Source organism: Schistocerca piceifrons, chromosome 2 (genome assembly GCF_021461385.2).
Source record: "Schistocerca piceifrons isolate TAMUIC-IGC-003096 chromosome 2, iqSchPice1.1, whole genome shotgun sequence".
Taxonomy (NCBI): domain Eukaryota; kingdom Metazoa; phylum Arthropoda; class Insecta; order Orthoptera; family Acrididae; genus Schistocerca; species Schistocerca piceifrons.
In genome coordinates this window covers 292,603,625-292,624,799 of record NC_060139.1, presented here as the reverse complement: position 1 = coordinate 292,624,799, position 21,175 = coordinate 292,603,625, and the positions used below count along the sequence as shown (strand labels likewise).

The following is a 21,175-nucleotide window of genomic DNA, read 5'->3' as shown; positions in this document are numbered from 1 at the left end:
AAGTGTTAGGAAGAAAGGTGATGTGAGTTTGAAGGTGAGGAATTCCGGGAAGGTTACAGAGGTGGTGAAATGCTACAGCTGGTTAAGATCCTGTTCATTATGTGGTCAGTAGCTTGTGAATCATAAAGAAATTTTACTGTGCGAGGCAACTAATAATCAAAAGCAGGTCTTTGAAAAATCCAGCGTGGTTAAACCCAAATTAGGATGAACGCATTTGACGTGACCTAGACCCTCCAGTGAGCAGTTTTTTTAGAAGATTGGTTACAGCATTTAAAGCATGTTAGCTTATAAATTAACTTAATTACCAGAAATGAAGAGAACAGCAGCCCCAGTAAATTCGATATTATGTAGTTTTAGGGCATGTAAAACGGCAATTTCAAAATAGTGAGAAGAGCAGTAGTGGTAATCTACATTGAGCATTACAGAGAATGAGAAGTTCAGACATGGTGATAAGAAATCTCACAGTGAAAAGAAGCGGCATCATAATATTACTGCTTGCTTCATTTTTCTTTCTTTACTACCTCTCATACCCTGTTACCTAAGTGTGTACATGGCCTTAAGGAAACGTTAGAAAGATACACCTTTTGATAAATTTTTACAGACTAAAAAGGAGATCATCTCCATGCCATCCTCCATTACCACATATACAATCTTTGGTGTCTCATGATGTCTTGTCAATAGCTTTCCTTTAGAGATTTCCTTTAGTCATGTTGTGCAGTTTTTTCCCTCAGTTCTGTTCAGTACATCATCATTAGTTATTTGATGTACCCATCTAATATTCCGTGCACTCGTAAAACTATTTAGTGTGTTCTCTTCTTATGTGGACTGTTTATTATCCCTATTTCACTTCCATACAATGCTACACTCCAGACAAATCTTTCAGAAAAGACTTTCTATCTGCAAGATTTATATCCAGTGTTACAGATTTCTCTTTTTCAGAAATGCACATATGCATTTTATATCCTCCTTACATGGGCCATCATTAGTTATTTTACTGCTCAAATAGCAAAACTCATGTACTACATTTAGTGTCGCACTTCCTTAAATAGTTTAGTTGCCTCAGTATCGCCTGACTTATGTAGATTACAAACCATTACCCTGGATTTATTTGTGTTGTTGTGCATCTTGTAACCTCATCACTGATCTTGCAACTTCATTTCCTTCCAAATTTCTCCTTGGTTTCCTCCGCAGCTTGCTCAACAAACAGAGATTGTAAAACAACGGTGAATGCTACAACCATGTCTCACTCCATTCGCAGCCATGGATTTACATTCATGTTCTTTGACTCTTATAACTGCAATCCGGTCTCCGTACAAGTTATAGATAACTATTTGTTCCCTATATTTTTTCCATGCTACCTTCAGAATTTCAGAGAGTGTATGTCAGTCAATATTCTTAAGAGGTGTCTCTAAATCTCCAAGGTTTATCTTTCTTCATTTTATCTTCAGAGATGAGTAGAAGTATTAGTATTGCCTCACGTGTTCCTACATTTCTCCAAAACTCGAACTGGTCCTCTATGAGGTCAGCCCCTACCTGTTTTTCCATTTGTCTCTAAATAATTCATGTCAGTATTTTGCAGTTGTGGCTTATTAAATTGATTGTTAGGTGATATTTACACCTGTCAGAACTTGGCTTCATTGGGATTGGAATTATTGTCTTCTTAGAGTATGAGGGTATTTCACTTCTCTCATACCTCTTCCACTCCAGATGGTATAGCTTTGTCAGGGTTGGCTCTCCCAAGGACATAACTTATTCCAATGGAAATTCCAGGGGCCTTGTTTCGACAGAGGTCTTTCAGAGGTCTGTAAAATTTTTCTTGCAGTATCGAATCACTCGTCTCATCTTCATCTGCTTCTGCCTCACTTTCAATAATATTGCCTTCAAGTTGATTTGCCTTGTATAGCCATTCTAAATATTCCTTCCATCTTTCAACTTTCCCTTTTTTGCTTAGTACTGACGTGTCATCTGAACTCTTGCTATTCATAAAAATGCTTCTCTTTTCTCCAAAAGTCATGTTAATTTTCAGATAGATGTCACCTATCAATCCATAGCCATGCATACTTCTACAGCTTTGCATTTCTTCTCTAGCCTCTCCTGCTTTGGTGTGTTGTACTTCCTGCAAGTCTCATTTTCAGGCCTACTTAAGTCCTCACAAAACATAAACAAACAAACAAACAAAAGTGATCAGTTTAATCTTGCACTAGCATAATTGGGTGAAGCAGAAAAGGATAAAACAAATACAAGAGATGTTCAGTTGATGTATTGTGTGTGTTCATTAATCATATTTCCTTCACAAAATTCAACACCTGTTTTGTTCTCCACTGTGCTCCTCCCCTGACAAATGAACTTATTTCGGAAGCTCAGAATCTAGCATTCCTTCCACTTCTTGTGAATGAGAGGCCATGTGTATGTTGTTGCTGTTGCCCATAATTACTAATTATCCCCTTTCCTGTTTCCACAGTTTTTCATTTGCCCCTTTTATTATTTGGATTAATAGATTAATCTAATTATTTGTGCTTGCTTTACTTAATATGAATGAGTTTCCTATTATTGGAAAATTAAATCTTCCCTTGTATTGCTGAACTTGCCACACAGTAATTTGTATGTTATTATCATTTCAGCAGATTCCAAACATGGTATCCTGAAAATGCCCCCAGCAATTGAAAGAAGTGTAAGGAAGCAAAACATTAAGTTCATGCATAATCGTAACCAGTTTTCAGCAGAATATTTTCAGTTTATTAGAAAATTAGTGTCTTGTAACAGTACCCCCCTGAACCGACAACATAATACAGATAAACTGGTAAGTACAGAAGTTGTTTGTCACAGTTTATTGACATGCTTGCAAAGAAAATTTAAAAAAGACCATTTAAGGCTCTGTTATGTTTGTAAATGTTAGTTTGCATTTTTTTAGAGCCCAGAAGGTGAAGAATTAGCCATGTTGAGTGTGCAGTTGGCATCTAGGTTTCTTTTTCACACGGGGTTCCACACAAAAAAAACTCTGCGTGGCCCAGCGTCAGAGTGGTACGAAGTTCTGTGCCATCATCTTCAGGCATCGAAGCATGTTCGTTGGTGGTTTGCACATAATGTGCTTTTCCAGCACCCTCATAGGTAAGACAGCATCAGTTGAAAGTATTAGGCTTCCTCTAAGTACATGCGCAATATACTGAATTTGTGTTGCCCTCATATGTTGACTATTTTTGTGCATTAGGCTTAATTGCTGTGTAACTGCAGCAGATATCTTTGTTGATTTACTTTTAATTTTGTGAAATTACATGACAGCTCTGTAACATTGTTTCAGGTTTTGTGAATATTTACTTAGTTGTCCAAGCACTGAAGTAAGATCAGCCTTTATGAAAATAATAGTTTTCTTGGCACACTTTTCGCTTCAAGATGGCCCATGTGCCCCACCAATGCTTGACGCTCCAAGTAAGTGTGCCTAAAAATAGATAATAAAATTGTGTTAAAGGTTGCTGTGATAATGATGGTAATAGGAGAAATTCATGAGTTTGTAAGTGCAGTAGAAATGTGTGTTCATTTCTCACTTCACAACTCTAAAGAAGTTATAGTGCTCAGCTTTATCTGTATTACAGCTGAAAGTGGCTCGAAAAGGGATTAATTATACCGTGACGAAAAATTTTTGTGTTGTAAAATCCCGTAAACCAAAGTATTTTGTGTGTTCATAACTGGACAGAAGAGGCATATTAGGGTAATAAGCTTTGAAAAAGAGATGAAGAAAATTTGAGTTCAATAAGGTCATTAAAAACTGTTGAAGCTTTGACCCCAACCATGAGGTTGCTCAGGTGGATTTTGCACTTTTAGGTGCTGCTACGCTGCTGGTGATAGGTAAAAGAATGATTGAAATCAAAAAATGGAAAATCCGTGATGGAATGCAACAATATTGTGAAAAGGAAAGTTCCCACTCACAATATAGCGGAGATGGTGAGTCACAGATAGGCGCAACAATGCAACAAAAAGACTGTCACATATAAAGCTTTTGACCAGTAAGGCCTTCGTCAAAAATAGATGACACACACACACACACACACACACACACACACACACACACACACACACACACACACAGTGATTATTATACTGGCTTATGATTTCTGAAACTTGAGTATTATGTTGTCAGAAATTATACGCAGTGGAGCGAGAGGCAGGTGAATGTCGTAGGCTATGTAGGGAACAAGAAATAAGATGACTATTGGATAGGAGTAACTCTGCACCTTCTATATATCTCATTTAGTTCGTCCCTCATCTGCATAGCAATGACAGAAACTCCATATTTATTACTGTTGTGCTCTCGGAATACTCAAGATTTCTGTTTTTTGTGAATGTGCTTGCCTTGATAATTTTGTTTTACTTGTCATTGTATTGTACAAGATTATTAATTGTTAATACCAGACTCATAGCGGGAGAAAATTTAAATTTTCCATCTGATCATCCTAAAATAGGCTGCCTGTTTCCCTAAATTACTCAATGTAAATGTTCAGATAATTGCTCCAATAAAACCATAGCAAATTCCTTCTTCATTCTGAGGTAGTTTCTTGTCGCAGTAATGACCTGTGTGCTAACAGGAAACTAAATTGCCTTTCTGTCCATTTTTGTGTTGTGGTGGAATCTGCTCTTCACCTCTGGGATTTAGGATATATTTGTGGGGCTCTTCTACAGCTATTTTCAGCAACTTACCAGTGATGATAAAGTTATATGTAAAATATGGTGGGAGAATACAAAAGTTGTTTCAGGATAATCATATGGAAAGTTTAGACTTTCTGCTCCCCAATTGGAGTCCAGTGTTAACAACTGAGCCATCCTGCTTAATAACTTAAGATAACATCAAACAAAAATAAAATTATAAAGGCAACTACATTAATCAGAATCGGGACTCTTGACTAATTTGAGAGCACTAGAGGTTGAATTCAGAGTTCCTACTCTCCTGCAGCAGGAAAAGGAAGAAAAACGAAGAAGTAAATAATAAATATAGGAAAGAGGAGTCACTCAAATCTGTCAGGGTACAGCCTATGACCTTTCCCTGGATCATACTCCACAGCATATTTCCAATTTCCTAAGCCCTAATAGTCAAGATTCAGAAAGCAGAATCCAGTACAATATTCAGAATGAAAGAATCCCTCTGTACCAGAATGTGGCTGTGTATGTTGGTCTAAGATTTCAACCATTCCTTTACATGTTGCAAGCAGTGTTGCTCTACATGTGAGCATGCACAAGAAGAAAATAATGGATATACACTCTTGGAAATGGAAAAAAGAACACATTGACACCGGTGTGTCAGACCCACCATATTTGCTCCGGACACTGCGAGAGGGCTGTACAAGCAATGATCACACGCACGGCACAGTGGACACACCAGGAACCGTGGTGTTGGCCGTCAAATGGCGCTAGCTGCGCATCATTTGTGCACCGCCGCCGTCAGTGTCAGCCAGTTTGCCGTGGCACACGGAGCTCCATCGCAGTCTTTAACACTGGTAGCATGCCGCGACAGCGTGGACGTGAACCGTATGTGCAGTTGACGGACTTTGAGCGAGGGCGTATAGTGGGCATGTGGGAGGCCGGGTGGACGTACCGCCGAATTGCTCAACACGTGGGGCGTGAGGTCTCCACAGTACATCGATGTTGTCGCCAGTGGTCGGCGGAAGGTGCACGTGCCCGTCGACCTGGGACCGGACCGCAGCGACGCACGGATGCACGCCAAGACCGTAGGATCCTACGCATTGCCGTAGGGGACCGCACCGCCACTTCCCAGCAAATTAGGGACACTGTTGCTCCTGGGGTATCGGCGAGGACCATTCGCAACCGTCTCCATGAAGCTGGGCTACGGTCCCGCACACCGTTAGGCCGTCTTCCGCTCACGCCCCAGCATCGTGCAGCCCGCCTCCAGTGGTGTCGCGACAGGCGTGAATGGAGGGGACAAATGGAGACGTGTCGTCTTCAGCGATGAGAGTCGCTTCTGCCTTGGTGCCAATGATGGTCGTATGCGTGTTTGGCGCCGTGCAGGTGAGCGCCACAATCAGGACTGCATACGACCGAGGCACACAGGGCCAACACCCGGCATCATGGTGTGGGGAGCGATCTCCTACACTGGCCGCACACCACTGGTGATCGTCGAGGGGACACTGAATAGTGCACGGTACATCCAAACTGTCATCGAACCCATCGTTCTACCATTTCTAGACCGGCAAGGGAACTTGCTGTTCCAACAGGACAATGCACGTCCGCATGTATCCCGTGCCACCCAACGTGCTCTAGAAAGTGTAAGTCAACTACCCTGGCCAGCAAGATCTCCGGATCTGTCCCCCATTGAGCATGTTTGGGACTGGATGAAGCGTCGTCTCACGCGGTCTGCACGTCCAGCACGAACGCTGGTCCAACTGAGGCGCCAGGTGGAAATGGCATGGCAAGCCGTTCCACAGGACTACATCCAGCATCTCCACGATCGTCTCCATGGGAGAATAGCAGCCTGCATTGCTGCGAAAGGTGGATATACACTGTACTAGTGCCGACATTGTGCATGCTCTGTTGCCTGTGTCTATGTGCCTGTGGTTCTGTCAGTGTGATCATGTGATGTATCTGACCCCAGGAATGTGTCAATAAAGTTTCCCCTTCCTGGGACAATGAATTCACGGTGTTCTTATTTCAATTTCCAGGAGTGTAATTTGCATAAATCAAAATAGCAGTCTAACAAACCAAATGCTTCTGTCATTCTTTAGAGTAAAATTCCTTATCTTTCTTTGTTCTTAATGCCTAGCATTCTCATTTTCATTTTCTCACTTGCAAACTTTGAACACCCCCCCCCCCCCCCCCCCTCCCCCAACACCCCAAAGCGTGGTTGATTGGTGATGTTGGTTTGGGTTTGCAATTTTGAGCACATTATTTTGAACATTGAACATTGACATCCAGTGGATTTCATTCTCACCAACAAACCTACAAGAGATGCCTTGTAGTCTCTGAAACTGAGGACAGCATGAGTACCCACATTCTGTATCAAAATGACATTTCATTTGTCGAACAGGCTATTAGATCAATCCTAGAACAGAAACACACATCTGACTGAAGCAGTCAAGAAAATAGACTGTTGCTGTGCAATGACAGATGTATAATCAAGAAATAAGGCACAAGATGATCTGTGTCTTGGTGCAAGCTCAAAGTATTTGGGCCATTGTAATTAAGGAATTTATCAAACTAAAATGACAGAAAGTCATACTTTTGGGTGGGGTTGTAGGTTTCAGTTTCTCAAGACTATAGATTTGGTACTCAATTTGCTGAGAGGTTTTTAACTGTCTTATCCATCAGAGCTAAAGAACATGGGAAGTTTTACATTTCACAGAGTAGCAACATGAGTACAGAAAAGCAAATATGTGCCAGAGATAATTTTGGGCACCAGCAATGAAACTAGGTTCATGTCATTAAATAACCCATAATTCCTCAGCGCCATTGCATTCCTGAGTGGAGTCACATGTAAGGCCATGTCAACACCACCCCCAGAAGTGAGAAACCCTGAAACACAAACATCTGAAATTGTTGTTTGCATAATTTTTTCAAGGTGGCAAGGTAGTCAGCTGTTATGTATTTTGACTGTTGCACTAATGCTTGTGTTCCACTGCCAGGTATACTTCTGGATCCACATGCCACACTCAGTGACCATCTCTTGCACGCTGTTCTCTTACTTCTGCATAAGGAGGTGTCTGATCATGGACGCCACCTACCACATTACTTCTCGTTATTCCACATGTATGCATCCTTAGGGATTCCAGAAAGGACTCAACTTTTGAAGGTGGGTATTGATTTACAGAGATCTATGTAACTGAAATAACTAATTTTGCAGGTTGAGAGGGTTCTGGGTGGCAGAATCATAAAATAATGTCGATGTAGATTTAGGTTAAATATGTCAGTAATTTACTATTTGTCTGTACTTTTTAAATAAGTTTCCACATGATTGTATAACCATGAAGATTTATTACATGAACATGTTTCATTTATCTGTATTCCATTTGGAAACTTTACTGAACACTAAAATAATTGGCCATTGTTTTTCAAAAGTCTTCACAGTTGTGTTGTTGTATAATGTCTTATTGATGAAGCTTATCATTGTCTACTCTTGAGGCTGCCCCTCAGTAATCCTTGCATTGTTGGGAGCTCCATGACACATTTGTGATGTAAAGACATTTGTTGGTGAACTTGAACGACCGCACACCATCCAAAGAGTACCTCAAACAAATAATAATACAGTACTAATATATATTTCCACTGACATCATATATGTAAAAATATGAGACCCAAGTGCATATTATGCATACCATCTAATGTAATATAAATTAACTACATGTTTCCTCATTTACAGATGACAAGAGTACAGAAAGGTCACACCTCTGACTCTTTAAGGAAAAATCCCAAATATAATTCAGCAAAAATTCTGTACAGTCACATATGCCACCCCATACAAATGAGTAAGCATGTTACTACAAGGTGTACAACTTTGCTTCCGCCCTTTTTGAGGCTTTAATGAAACAAATTGCTGGCCACTACTTCACTACTTTCTCGCATCTTTTGGGCAGTGTATGAATCCCACGTCGAAAAAATGGTTCATCTTTGGAAGCGATTAGCCGGCCGGTGTGGCTGTGCAGTTCTAGGCGCTTCAGTCTGGAACCGCGTGACCGGTACGGTCGCAGGTTCGAATCCTGCCTCGGGCATGGATGTGTGTGATATCCTTAGGTTAGTTAGGTTTAAGTAGTTCTAGGTGGACTGATGACCACAGATGTTAAGTCCCATGGTGCTCAGAGCAATTTTGAAGCGATCCTTGAATCAACCCAATTTGTTACTTCTTCATTAGATCGGAAGTGTTGGTCAGCCAGGCCATGCGCCATTGAGGTAAACAGGCGATAGTCAGAAGGTGTGCAATGTCTGGAGAATATGGCGGGTGGGCTAGGACTTCCCATTTTAACGTTTCCAAGTACGATTTGACCTCTTTTGCAACATGGTGTCGAGCGTTGTCTTGCTGCAAAATCACTTTATCGTGCCTCGTGTGTTGCGGCCGTTTGTCTTTTAATGCTCTGCTCAAATGCATTAATTGTGTTAAATAACAAGCACCTTTGATTGTTTCACTTGGTTTTAACACCTCATAGTACACAACGCCGAGCTGGTCCCACCAAATGCAGAGCATGATCTTGGAGCCGTGAATATTCGGCTCAGCTGTCGACGTGGAAGCATGGCTGGGATATCCCCATGATTTTTTGCATTTAGGGTTATCATAATGAACATTTTTTCATCCCTGGTCACAATGCGATGCAGAAATACCTTCTGTTTTTGCCTCCGAATCAACTATTTGGAAACACACAAATGCCGTTAAGTCTTTTGGTTTTGGCTCACATGGGACCCAAGTTCCTTCTTTCTGAAACATGCCCACAGCCTTGAGACATTTTGAAATGGCTTGCTGTGTCACTCCCACAGTTTGACATGAGTCTTCACTCAGCAATGTCTCCCATTCTGAATATTCGAAAACATTCTCTCTTCCACCACTATGCCGGTCTATGACGTTAAAATTACTGTTCTTGAAGTGTTGAAACCACTCGCGACACATTCTTTCACTAATTTCATCCTTACCATACGTACTTGAGAGCATTCGATGGGACTCAGCCGCTGTTTTCCGCATATTGAAACAAAACAGTAACACCTCCCGCCAATGACGAGAATTAGGCTTGAAAACTGACATTTTCAATCAAGAACAACTTTATGACGCAGGCACAAATCGCCTATTGTTTGAATGAGGTTATGTTGACCAAGGTCCAAGCTAACTGCCTGACGTCTGCTATCTGTTTCTTTAGACTGCTACTTACCATTTTCGCCACCTATCGGCAAATGGTGGAAGCAAAGTTGTACACCTTGTATTTCTTAAGTGATCTAATTCAAACGTTAACCAGTATAACACTCAGTTTTTTTTTCATGGATTTGTTATATACATAGAACATAATTCATATTTGTCTTTCTTTTTCATTAATTAATTGTCCGTTTACTATTACTACTACTACTACTCCTTCTTCTTCTTCTTCTTCTTCTTCTTCTTCTTCTTCTTTTCAAAGTCAAGTAACCATGTAGGCTTCCATGAAAACAGGTCTGTTAATCAAATCAGTACTGTTAACATTTGTGCAGCTGCATGTGCCAAGCATCCTACCTGCCTGGCCAGCTGTCAGGGCAAACATGTTGTGTACCTCACCAGCTGACGCAGCTGACAACTGCTGCAGGGTACAGCAGGGAAAATGCACTGTCGGCTAATCATAGGCTCCAGCATGCTTAGAACCAATCTTCATTAATATGCTATATAAAATCAGTATTACACTGTAAGGTCAATGTCATAGCAGTGGCTGATAACCACGAAAGAGAACATCAAAACTATCACAAGTTTTATTATACATTTATCCTGAGCTGAGAATAGAGTACATTGGAAAAATGATAAAAACTTTTGTATTTGTCCTTGAAAAATTCTGTAACTTGAAATTCACACTACCAATATATTTGCCTGTAACCCATTGTAATTTTATTAACATCAGGCAAATACATTTCAAGATATATAGTTTTATAAGTGAGTAGTTCCTAGTGAAGATACCCAAAACTCAAAAGTTCTTACTGTAATAATAATAAATAAATAATTATTGATTATTGATCTTTAAAAATAAATTGTCTCATAACTTGATGCAGAATTAAACAAGGAAAATTTTGGTATAATTCAATTTGCAATATGTTTTCTCTTTCCATTTGTCATGTTCAGTGTGGTTTAGTTTCTGGTTTCCCATCCTTATTTTTGATGCGGGCTTTGGACTGCCACCGGCTGAGTTCAAAAACTTAAAAAAATTTCCCTTTTTTATTTTTATCCTTTTTACTTTTCTTCTTTGAAGCGTACTTACTTACTGAAACCACATAATATTTCCTTAGTATGTAATATTTTTCAAAACATGGCGCCATTCAACATCACACTTTTTGCATCTTATCCATGTCATTTTTCACTTGAATTAGCAGCACATACTACACACTCTCTCTGGGGGAATCTCCTTTTTCTCTGTTGCTCCAAGGTATCCTGGATAATGTCCTCCTCTGTTTTTCTGTTAAAATGGAGTTTCTTGCTTTGTAGTCCAGGTGATATCAATTTTACAAGTTTGTCCATGGAATTTATCTAGCAACTGGCAGATTAGTCCTTAATGGAATTTCACCAATGGTGTTTTCTGTTTCTTTTTATTTGAAAAATTACATTCACTACATACAAGTCAGTCAAATGGAAAAATACCTTGTTGTATCTCTTCATTGTCTTCCAAATGCACTATACAGACCTTAACATCGTGTTTGTCATACCACTGGCTTATTTTAGCTTACAACACTAGTCAGTTTGTGTATTGTGGCTCGTTTCTTCTCATTTTCAACAAAATATGGTCCATTTATGATTTAAAGCATCCAGACTTCTTTATTGTTCATCCATTTTAGAGCCAACAGTGTTCCACAGGACTTGGTCTTTCTCCTTTTTTCAGGCAACAATGGCAAATATTTCCTGTTTTTGCTTACTGTGCAGTGGCTTTGGTACATTTCTCATGGAGCCATAGGAATTATTCATGGTTTGAATACCATTTGTCTAAATAAATTGAATTACCTTTGTTGAGGCATGGAAATAACAAACTTACAAAAATATCATGTGATTCCCCATCCCCCGTCAGCATTTCCAGATTTTATTTCCGTCATGGGGGCACAAGTGTAGACAATATAATTTAGAATGTATTTACTTTGTACATCACAAAGAATGAAGATTTTAATATCAAAACGTCTACATTACTTTGATTGTACTGCTTGAATTGCAGCCTTCCTTTGAAAAGTTGTAGACTTCTATCAGTTACTAAATTTTCAAAAGGGGTTATGGCTTCGTGGAATTTTTCCCTTTTGTTGCTCTACATTGAGCTGTATTTTCACAAGAATGTCTTGAGATACTGCCAAATTGTCACTAAAGTGCAATAAACACAGATTCAATTTATATTGGTCCCTGGACATAAAGTGTGAAAATATTGGCATTTGTAGCAGCGAATCTGTTTGACCAATATTCATTCACTTATAATTTCTTAGTTCTTGGCATAAGCAGGGAATATACCAAGAAGCAATAAAATTCTCCAGACTCTGTATGCTTCCATGATGGTAACCTGCAGATTACTGTCATAATTTTTTCTGTAAGAAATGTGTAATAATTATTTATCCCTTTACAAATGGGATGTACAAATTCCCATGACACATGTATGAAGACAGTCTAAATGACTTGCTGAATCATCGAAGTTTATTCTTATACCACCAAATGTGTTTGCGAAATGATAGCATTTTGCCACAGGGTGATTATCCAACCAGTCATATGTTCATTTTCATGAGAAAGTTGTACTAGCTACTTCATCTGCTTTTTCTTCTTCAGAAGAAGAATCTTCTGAAAAAGTTCCTTATGATGTTGAATCAGCAGTACATACAGACTCATCAGGATCTTTGTCCGAAAAAAGGTCCCAAGTATCACTACCATCTTCGTCACTACTACTCTTGGGGATTTCCATGATTTCCTTATCTGATAGATATGTCCCAATATTTCAAAGGCGCTATAGGCAAACATCGTCTCACCAAACGCAGATAAAGGCCTGGCCTAGTACATGAATTGTAAACAGGAAGGACCCAGGAGCTAGTAAAAGTTGTAATGCTTTCCAACATTACCAAGAAAAGTGGATAATGATAGCACTGGCAGGAATGTTGATATCCGGAGTCACTGTTCTCTTGTGTTTGTTTACCTGCTTTCATGCCACTTGGACATTCTACTGGCCGTGTGTACTTGTGCGTCCTGAGCTGTCGGGGTGTTCTACCTGTGCTGGGCATACATGTATGCCTGTAGCCTTGACAGGATTAATGCGATAATATTTCTATATACATCTAACATCACAGTCTGTACTTATTTTGACAAGAGAGTTTGGTGAAAGAGTCGTGAAAAACTTAGTCATTTGTTCTGGCATACACAAACAACTGTGTTTTTTTTTTATTTTGCAAGAAATTTCTATTCCTTTTTACTAGCTTCGTGCAGTGCTGTGTGGATGTAAGCCTGATTGGAAATGCTAGATAACGGTATTGCAGAGTACGAATAAAAATAAAAAAACTGTGCTAAAGTCACCAGTACCAAAATATTAGGGTACTTTTGAGTTGTAGAGTCATGTTTTGAAATGAATATTATTCCAAGAACTACTTTTGTATCTGGATAGGATATGAAAAGTGGTTCCCCAAAGGACAGTAACTCCATATGTGCCCTGTGAATGCCGTGGTGCACATGGTCAAGTGATGCCCCAGTACCCACGAAATTCCAAACAGAAATGCAGTGAGAGGTGTATGAGCAAAGCAAACACCAAGCACAGGCTTTGTAAATCATTGTAGCTGCGCATGCACAGTAACACCTGTTTTCTGATACACACTTGCAACTGCTCAAATTAACCTATTTCTAACAGGCCACAGGGAAATATTGTGAAGAATGAAACTTCCTGGCAGATTAAAACTGTGTGCCGGACCGAGACTTGAACTTGGGACCTTTGCCTTTTGCGGGCAAGTGCTCTACCACTTGCCCACGAAAGGCAAAGGTCCCGAGTTCGAGTCTCGGTCCTGCGCACAGTTTTAATTTGCCAGGAAGTTTCATATCAGCGCACACTCCACTGCAGAGTGAAAATCTCATTCTGGAAACATTACCCAGGCTGTGGCTAAGCCATGTCTCCGCAATATCCTTTCTTTCAGGAGTGCTAGTCATGCAAGCTTCTGTAAAGTTTGGAAGGTAGGAGACAAGGTACTGGCGGAAGTAAAGCTGTGAGGACGGGGCGTGAGTTGTACTTGGGTAGCTCAGATGGTAGAGCACTTGCCCACGAAAGGCAAAGTTCCTGAGTTCGAGTCTCGGTCCGGCACACAGTTTTAATCTGCCAGGAAGTTTCATATCAGTGCACACTCTGCTGCAGAGTAAAAATCTCATTCTGGATTGTGAAGGATGGTTTGAGAAGCGTTACTTTCAAAGTAAATTTCCTTCCATGCAAGATGAATTATGTTAGGTGTGAGAATGTGTGACGATTTCTTAAATCTATATCTACATCCATACTCTGCAAGCCACCTGACGGTGTGTGGCGGAGGGTACCCTGAAGTACCTGTATCGGTTCTCCCTTCTATTCCAGTCTCGTATTGTTCGTGGAAAGAAAGATTGTCGGTATGCCTCTGTGTGGGCTCTAATCTCTCTGATTTTATCCTCATGGTCTCTTCACGAGATATATGTAGGAGGGAGCAATATACAGCTTGACTCCTCGGTGAAGGTATGTTCTCGAAACTTTAACAAAAGCCCGTACCGAGCTACTGAGCGTCTCTCCTGCAGAGTCTTCCATTGGAGTTTATCTATCATCTCCGTAACGCTTTCGCGATTACTAAATGATACTGTAACGAAGCGCGCTGCTCTCCGTTGGATCTTCTCTCTCTCTTCTATCAACCCTACCTGGTATGGATCTCACACTGCTGAGCAGTATTCAAGCAGTGGGCGAACAAGCGTACTGTAACCTACTTCCTTTGTTTTCGGATTGCATTTCCTTAGGATTCTTCCAATGAATCTCAGTCTGGCATCTGCTTTACCAACGATCAACTTTATGTGATCATTCCATTTTAAATCACTCCTAATGCGTACTCCCAGATAATTTATGGAATTAACTGCTTCCAGTTGCTGACCTGCTATTTTGTAGCTGAATGATATGGGATCTATCTTCCTGTGTATTCGCAGCACATTACACTTGTCCTACATTGAGATTCAATTGTCATTCCCTGCACCATGCGTCAATTCGCTGCAGATCCTCCTGCATTTCAGTACAATTTTCCATTGTTACAACCTCTCGATACACCCACAGCATCATCTGCAAAAAGCCTCAGTGAACTTCCGATGTCATCCACCAAGTCATTTATGTATATTGTGAATAGCAACGGTCCTATTACACTCCCCTGCGGCACATCTGAAATCACTCTTACTTCGGAAGACTTCTCTCCACTGAGAATGACATGCTGCATTCTGTTATCTAGGAACTCCTCAATCCAATCACACAATTGGTCTGATAGTCCATATGCTCTTACTTTGTTCATCAAACAACTGTGGGGAACTGTATTGAACGCCTTGCGGTTTCATATGACTGTCTTTTTCTAAACCCATGCTGATTCCTACAGAGTAGATTTCTAGTCTCCAGAAAAGTCATTATACTCGAACATAATACGTGTTCCAAAATTCTACAACTGATCGACGTTAGAGATATAGGTCTATAGTTCTGCACATCTGTTCGACGTCCCTTCTTGAAAACGGGGATGACCTGTGCCGTTTTCCAATCCTTTGGAACGCTACGCTCTTCTAGAGACCTACGGTACACCGCTGCAAGAAGGGGGGCAAGTTCCTTCGCGTACTCTGTGCAAAATCGAACTGGTATCCCATCAGGTCCAGCAGCCTTTCCTCTTTTGAGCGATTTTAATTGTTTCTCTATCCCTCTGTCGTCTATTTCGATATCTACCATTTTGTCATCTGTGCGACAATCTAGAGAAGGAACTCCAGTGCAGTCTTCCTCTGTGAAACAACTTTGGAAAAAGACATTTAGTATTTCGGCCTTTAGTCTGTCATCCTCTGTTTCAGTACCATTTTGGTCACAGTGTGTCTGGACATTTTGTTTTGATCCACCTACCGCTTTGACATAAGACCAAAATTTCTTAGGATTTTCTGCCAAGTCAGTACATAGAACTTTACTTTCGAATTCATTGAACACTTCTCGCATAGCCCTCCTCACACTAAATTTCGCTTCGCGTAATTTTTGTTTGTCTGCAAGGCTTTGGCTATGTTTATGTTTGCTGTGAAGTTCCCTTTGCTTCCGCAGCAGTTTTCTAACTCGGTTGTTGTACGATGGTTTTGAACTTTGTCTACTGATCCTCAACACTATCTGTACTTGAGACAAAACTTTTGTGTTGAGCCGTCAGGTACTCTGAAATCAGCTTTTTGTCACTTTTGCTAAACAGAAAAATCTTCCTACCCTTTCTAATATTTCTATTTACGGCTGAAATCATCGATGCAGTAACCACTTTATGATCGCTGATTCCCTGTTCTGCGTTAACTGTTTCAAATAGTTCGGGTCTGTTTGTCACCAGAAGGTCTAATATGTTATCGCCACGAGTCGGTTCTCTGTTTAACTGCTCAAGGTAGTTATCAGATAAAGCACTAAAAAAAATTTCACTGGATTCTTTGTCCCTGCCACCCGTTGTGAATGTTTGAGTCTCCCAGTCTATATCCGGCAAATTAAAATCTCCACCCAGAACTATAACATGGTGGGGAAATCTGCTCAAAATATACCACCACGGAGCATTTGACTCTCATTTAAAACTTAACATTTAGAGGACCAGACACTTAGAAAAATTTTGGGCCCAGAACCCCAGGCATTTATGCCTATATTTAAAATTTTACTGGCACATTTGTGTTTGATGTATCTTCAAGCTTATCACATGCAAAAAAGACACAATATTCTTTGTGAAAGCTTGTAGCTATACTATACGTATATTATTTTAAATCGTTAACGTTTCCTGTTTGTGTGGTCGCGCTACCTAACAATGATGTAGCTATTGGCTGACTACATCACATGTCCTATGCTCTGAATATCTGTTGTCATTGGCTGGCGAGATAATGTTACACGAGCTATGATTGGCTGACGAAAGGTCATCACAATCTCGATTTTAGTGGTTGGGAAACTAATGTGGGATTAGTATTTATACTTTCATAATAGCAACATAAGCAGTGTACATGTTGGTGCATATCAAAGGTCTTTCGGAAACACTTCCCCCCTCCCCCAAAGTGCCAGGAAGTTCTACACTGGTGTATAAAACCTTTACTGTTCAAAGGATTGATAAGTTTTAAAGCTCCAAGGGAAAAATATACCACCACTTAATGTGGAAAAAGTGTACTTTCACTTCAGAAAAAGTGTATTTTTAACTGGGAAAGCTGTGAGAAATTGGGGATTTTTCCGCATATACACACTGTATAATGATTCTTGTCACTATCTGTGTGTACAGCAAACAGATGCATGTCATTGGGAATGCGTGCCATTCTCCCAGTCACAATGCAGTGGATCAAATTGGTCGTGTCCACAACCCTGAAGTTCCAAAGTCCCTCTGATATTAAATAAAAAAATATTATGCATAACTGTAGTAATTACCCTCATTTTCGCATGTATACTATACTCAACAGTTTCTTCGTAATACTAAATGTAATCTTAGTCATTAGTTGCTTATTTGACAGAATATACTACTTTGGATCAAAATATAAACCCAAAGTGCCAGGAAGTTCTACACTGGTGTATAAAACCTTTACTGTTCAAAGGATTGATAAGTTTTAAAGCTCCAAGGGAAAAATATACCACCACTTAATGTGGAAAAAGTGTACTTTCACTTCAGAAAAAGTGTATTTTTAACTGGGAAAGCTGTGAGAAATTGGGGATTTTTCCGCATATACACACTGTATAATGATTCTTGTCACTATCTGTGTGTACAGCAAACAGATGCATGTCATTGGGAATGCGTGCCATTCTCCCAGTCACAATGCAGTGGATCAAATTGGTCGTGTCCACAACCCTGAAGTTCCAAAGTCCCTCTGATATTAAATAAAAAAATATTATGCATAACTGTAGTAATTACCCTCATTTTCGCATGTATACTATACTCAACAGTTTCTTCGTAATACTAAATGTAATCTTAGTCATTAGTTGCTTATTTGACAGAATATACTACTTTGGATCAAAATATAAACCATGTAACTGTGTATTCAACTCGTGTCTAACATATTTAAAGTATAAGTAATAATAAATATGTGTTTTATTTGCAGAACACTAGGTTTTTAACTGCGGCTGCACCTGCATACACTCTTTCACCAGTGGTTCTTCCCAGTACTTGGGTATCAAATTGCTGCTGGTGATATATTGAACTCCTTCACATTTTTGTTGTATTATTTTGAACCTGTTTACTGGCCTAATGCTTTCCATTTCAATAATTTTGTTGATACTTCCGGCATCTAAAACTACTTGCACTGATCCATGCTGCTGTTTACCACAACTAATGAGTTATTCAATGCTGAATTAGTTCTTTCAATTACTCTCCACCACACCATTTTTTTTAAATTTTTGCTTTGGCCTAAGGTATGTGATAAGGTTTTACTACAGACAGCGGACAAGTTTGTCTAAAGCTTCTATTCATAGTTATGTGTTGTTCTATGTTGATTGGAAGTGTCTTGTTTGTACAGGGTCTTTATAAATTAGTTACAAAAAGGTAACCTTTAATTGTGAAAATGACAAATAACTTACAGAAACGTTTGATTCAGCGCTGAATGTAGTATATCTCAGTTTCACTTCCCTTTATGTTTGTATTGTTACAAATGACATTCCACTGTTGAGATGGCTGAAGGCCAATAACTTAAGTTAATTCCTACCTAACACTGTTAGTTCCTGATGTGCTGATATTATTAAGGCAGTTTATTTCCTCTGTCATCTGATTCTCCAGTTCTTTGTTGCTTGCAGCTGTCTCATTGTTGCATTCCACTTCTGTCTCTGCAAGATCATTTTGCTTGCAGTCTTTGAGTTTTAATCAACACATCTGTGACTCTTCTCTTTCTATAATCCTGTGAAAAGGTATACTTTCACTCTGACCGTTTCTTATAAATTCCACATATCTCTGCCTACAATCTATTTTCATTTTGTACCTGCTCAACATGTCCATTCCCTGCATATCAAGATATAACTAAAAAATATTGCTCCATTTCAGTTTCCAAGATTGACAGTCACATATATTGATTTAGTAACCGGTTTGGTCGATGTTCCAGTGGCACTTCCTAGTCAGACTTCTGGTATTGTCATCTTAATAATATGTTGAAACAGTATATTGGAGATACTTGTGATTATACTACTACTATCAGTAAGAGCTGTCTTCAACATTCCATCTATTGTAATTTCTGTCAGTGGCTGAAAACGTATCACCTGCCTCCTCCTCCTCCTCATCATTCTTCTTGTGTTCTTTTAACACACACCCTTCCTCATGTGCGCACTTCATTGAAATTCCTGAATTGCCCCCTGCTCTCTCTCTCTCTCTCTCTCTCTCTCTCTCTCTCTCTCTCTCTCTCTCTCTCTCCCCCCCCCCCCCCCCCCCCCCCCCATGGTTCTTGTGCCAACTGACATCTGACATATTCCTTCATTCCTTTTTCTTCAACAGTAACGTCTGCGCCTATACTTTCTTAATATTTAATTAATGATTCAGTTTGCTCCTTCTTAATTCCTTTCGTCTTCAGAATTTCGGGTATAGAACTTGCTTCCTTTCATTTAACATCCCTTACATCTCACTTCAACGATATTCTCTCGCCTTCTAAAGCTTTGATTTGTAATGCTCTGCCTCCCACATGTTGTAGTGTTTATTTCAGTATATGTCCACCTCCACCCACTCTATATTTTGCTTCAGTTGTCATAAGTAACACACACTGGCTGGCATTAACTTTCATTTCCCCACTACTAGTTTCATGTGCCTGGCACATGACATTGGTCTCATTGGAAGGGGCATCTTCTCTGTCTGCCAGTCCTCTCCCCTTCTCACCGCAGTTGACTTCATTGTGTCTGTATACACTGTCATCACTCTCCTTACTCAACCCATTGTTCTGTTGCTGCAAATGTTTGTAAATAATTTCTTTTGCATCATTATCCAGTCTTCATATCCACCTCTGCCTTTAGAATCATAGGAGTTGTGGGGTTGTTCATGTCACCTACACCAAATAGTTGGCCCTGATGGCAATTTCACATGTGAGGAGACCATCACATACATGATTCTTAGTTGTCCTGTTGATTCAGGTTTTGATATTTCTCTTCTCCTTCTCCTGCCCTTCAATTGTTCCCTCCTGGTTGAGACCTCCCTCAGTCATTTTGTCTGCACCCACCTCGTCACAGCTATTACAGTTCGTAGTTGTGCCACTCGTGTAATTCCTTTTTCACATTTGCATTCACACTTGAATCCCACCATAGACTAACTGTTCATCAGCTGTTACTTCCACACTAACAATTTTTTATTTAATGTAAATAAATTGTTTTCTACATGGGCAGAGAGTCCACAGATACATAAAGTTTCATACAATTACATTGAAAGAATAATGTTACCAATTTATGCAATATTTCAGTTTTCATGTTCACATACATAAAGCCATGAAACAAAAAAAAGGAAATTTAAAAAGCACATACAACTTTACTATACGTTCCTACAAAATATTAAGTTGGAAAGGATGTTGTGTAATAACAGAAAAGGCTAAAAATATGCCCAACACACTTGAATTGAGTTGAGAACCAAGATCGTGCAGTTTATTTTGTTCATTTTGGTCGATAGGCTTGAAATTGCCTGCATAATTGCTTATAAAGTTAAGTTTTCCTCTATGAGAGCCGTTCTGTAAATATCTCAATAAATGTTAATGTAAAAGTCACAGAAAATAGGGTTTTAGGATATTTTAAATAATAAATAATATAGTTTTCTTTTGTTTGTCTCTTTTAGTAATGAGCTAAATTCTCTCAGTGAGTTCTTTTTCAAAATTGGCATTGTTTGATAAATAGACTTTTTAACTGAGTATTCACCTAACCATTTCAGTCTATAAAGTGACAAAATAAACTGCAATTAAGAAATCTCTCCACAGTATATCGTATCTTAAAGGAACAGAATCCAAAGGATTTTAATATAGCGGACCCCGGTTCTATGTTTTATATGAAGTGCTGCCTGTGTCTACTGGTGTCTGCAGCTGACGGAAAATTATGTTGGACAGTACATACATCAAAAGTTTTGCATCACCCCAGTTCCCAGAACTCCTGAAGATAGACGTTGACTGTGTATATTGTATTACATACACAGTCCCTTTGACTGTTCAGAGATGTCACTAAACCCGCCCAAAGATGTTAACAACCATGCATGAGCAACGCCTATTAGATGGACGGGGGTCCAACAGCCGATCAGTTCCAGTCATTCCACCGGGAAGGAGGTACACAGCTTGTGTTGTCTGTAGTTAAACCATGCCTAGATGGCCAGTACCACAGTTCGATCGCATCCCCATTGTTACTTTGTG

At 39.7% G+C, this 21,175-nt stretch overlaps 1 protein-coding gene across 1 annotated transcript in view; it reads left to right on the top strand.

Annotated features, from left to right (window-relative positions):
* The window catches only part of LOC124777808 (probable ubiquitin carboxyl-terminal hydrolase FAF-X), a 301,616-nt gene that overhangs the window by 230,221 nt on the left and 50,220 nt on the right, over window positions 1-21,175 (top strand). Inside the window, exons 35-38 of the mRNA XM_047253324.1 lie at window positions 2,622-2,800; window positions 2,912-3,108; window positions 3,299-3,426; window positions 7,626-7,792. Coding sequence (XP_047109280.1) covers window positions 2,622-2,800; window positions 2,912-3,108; window positions 3,299-3,426; window positions 7,626-7,792 — 671 coding nt within the window. The remainder of the gene's footprint in view (window positions 1-2,621; window positions 2,801-2,911; window positions 3,109-3,298; window positions 3,427-7,625; window positions 7,793-21,175) is intronic.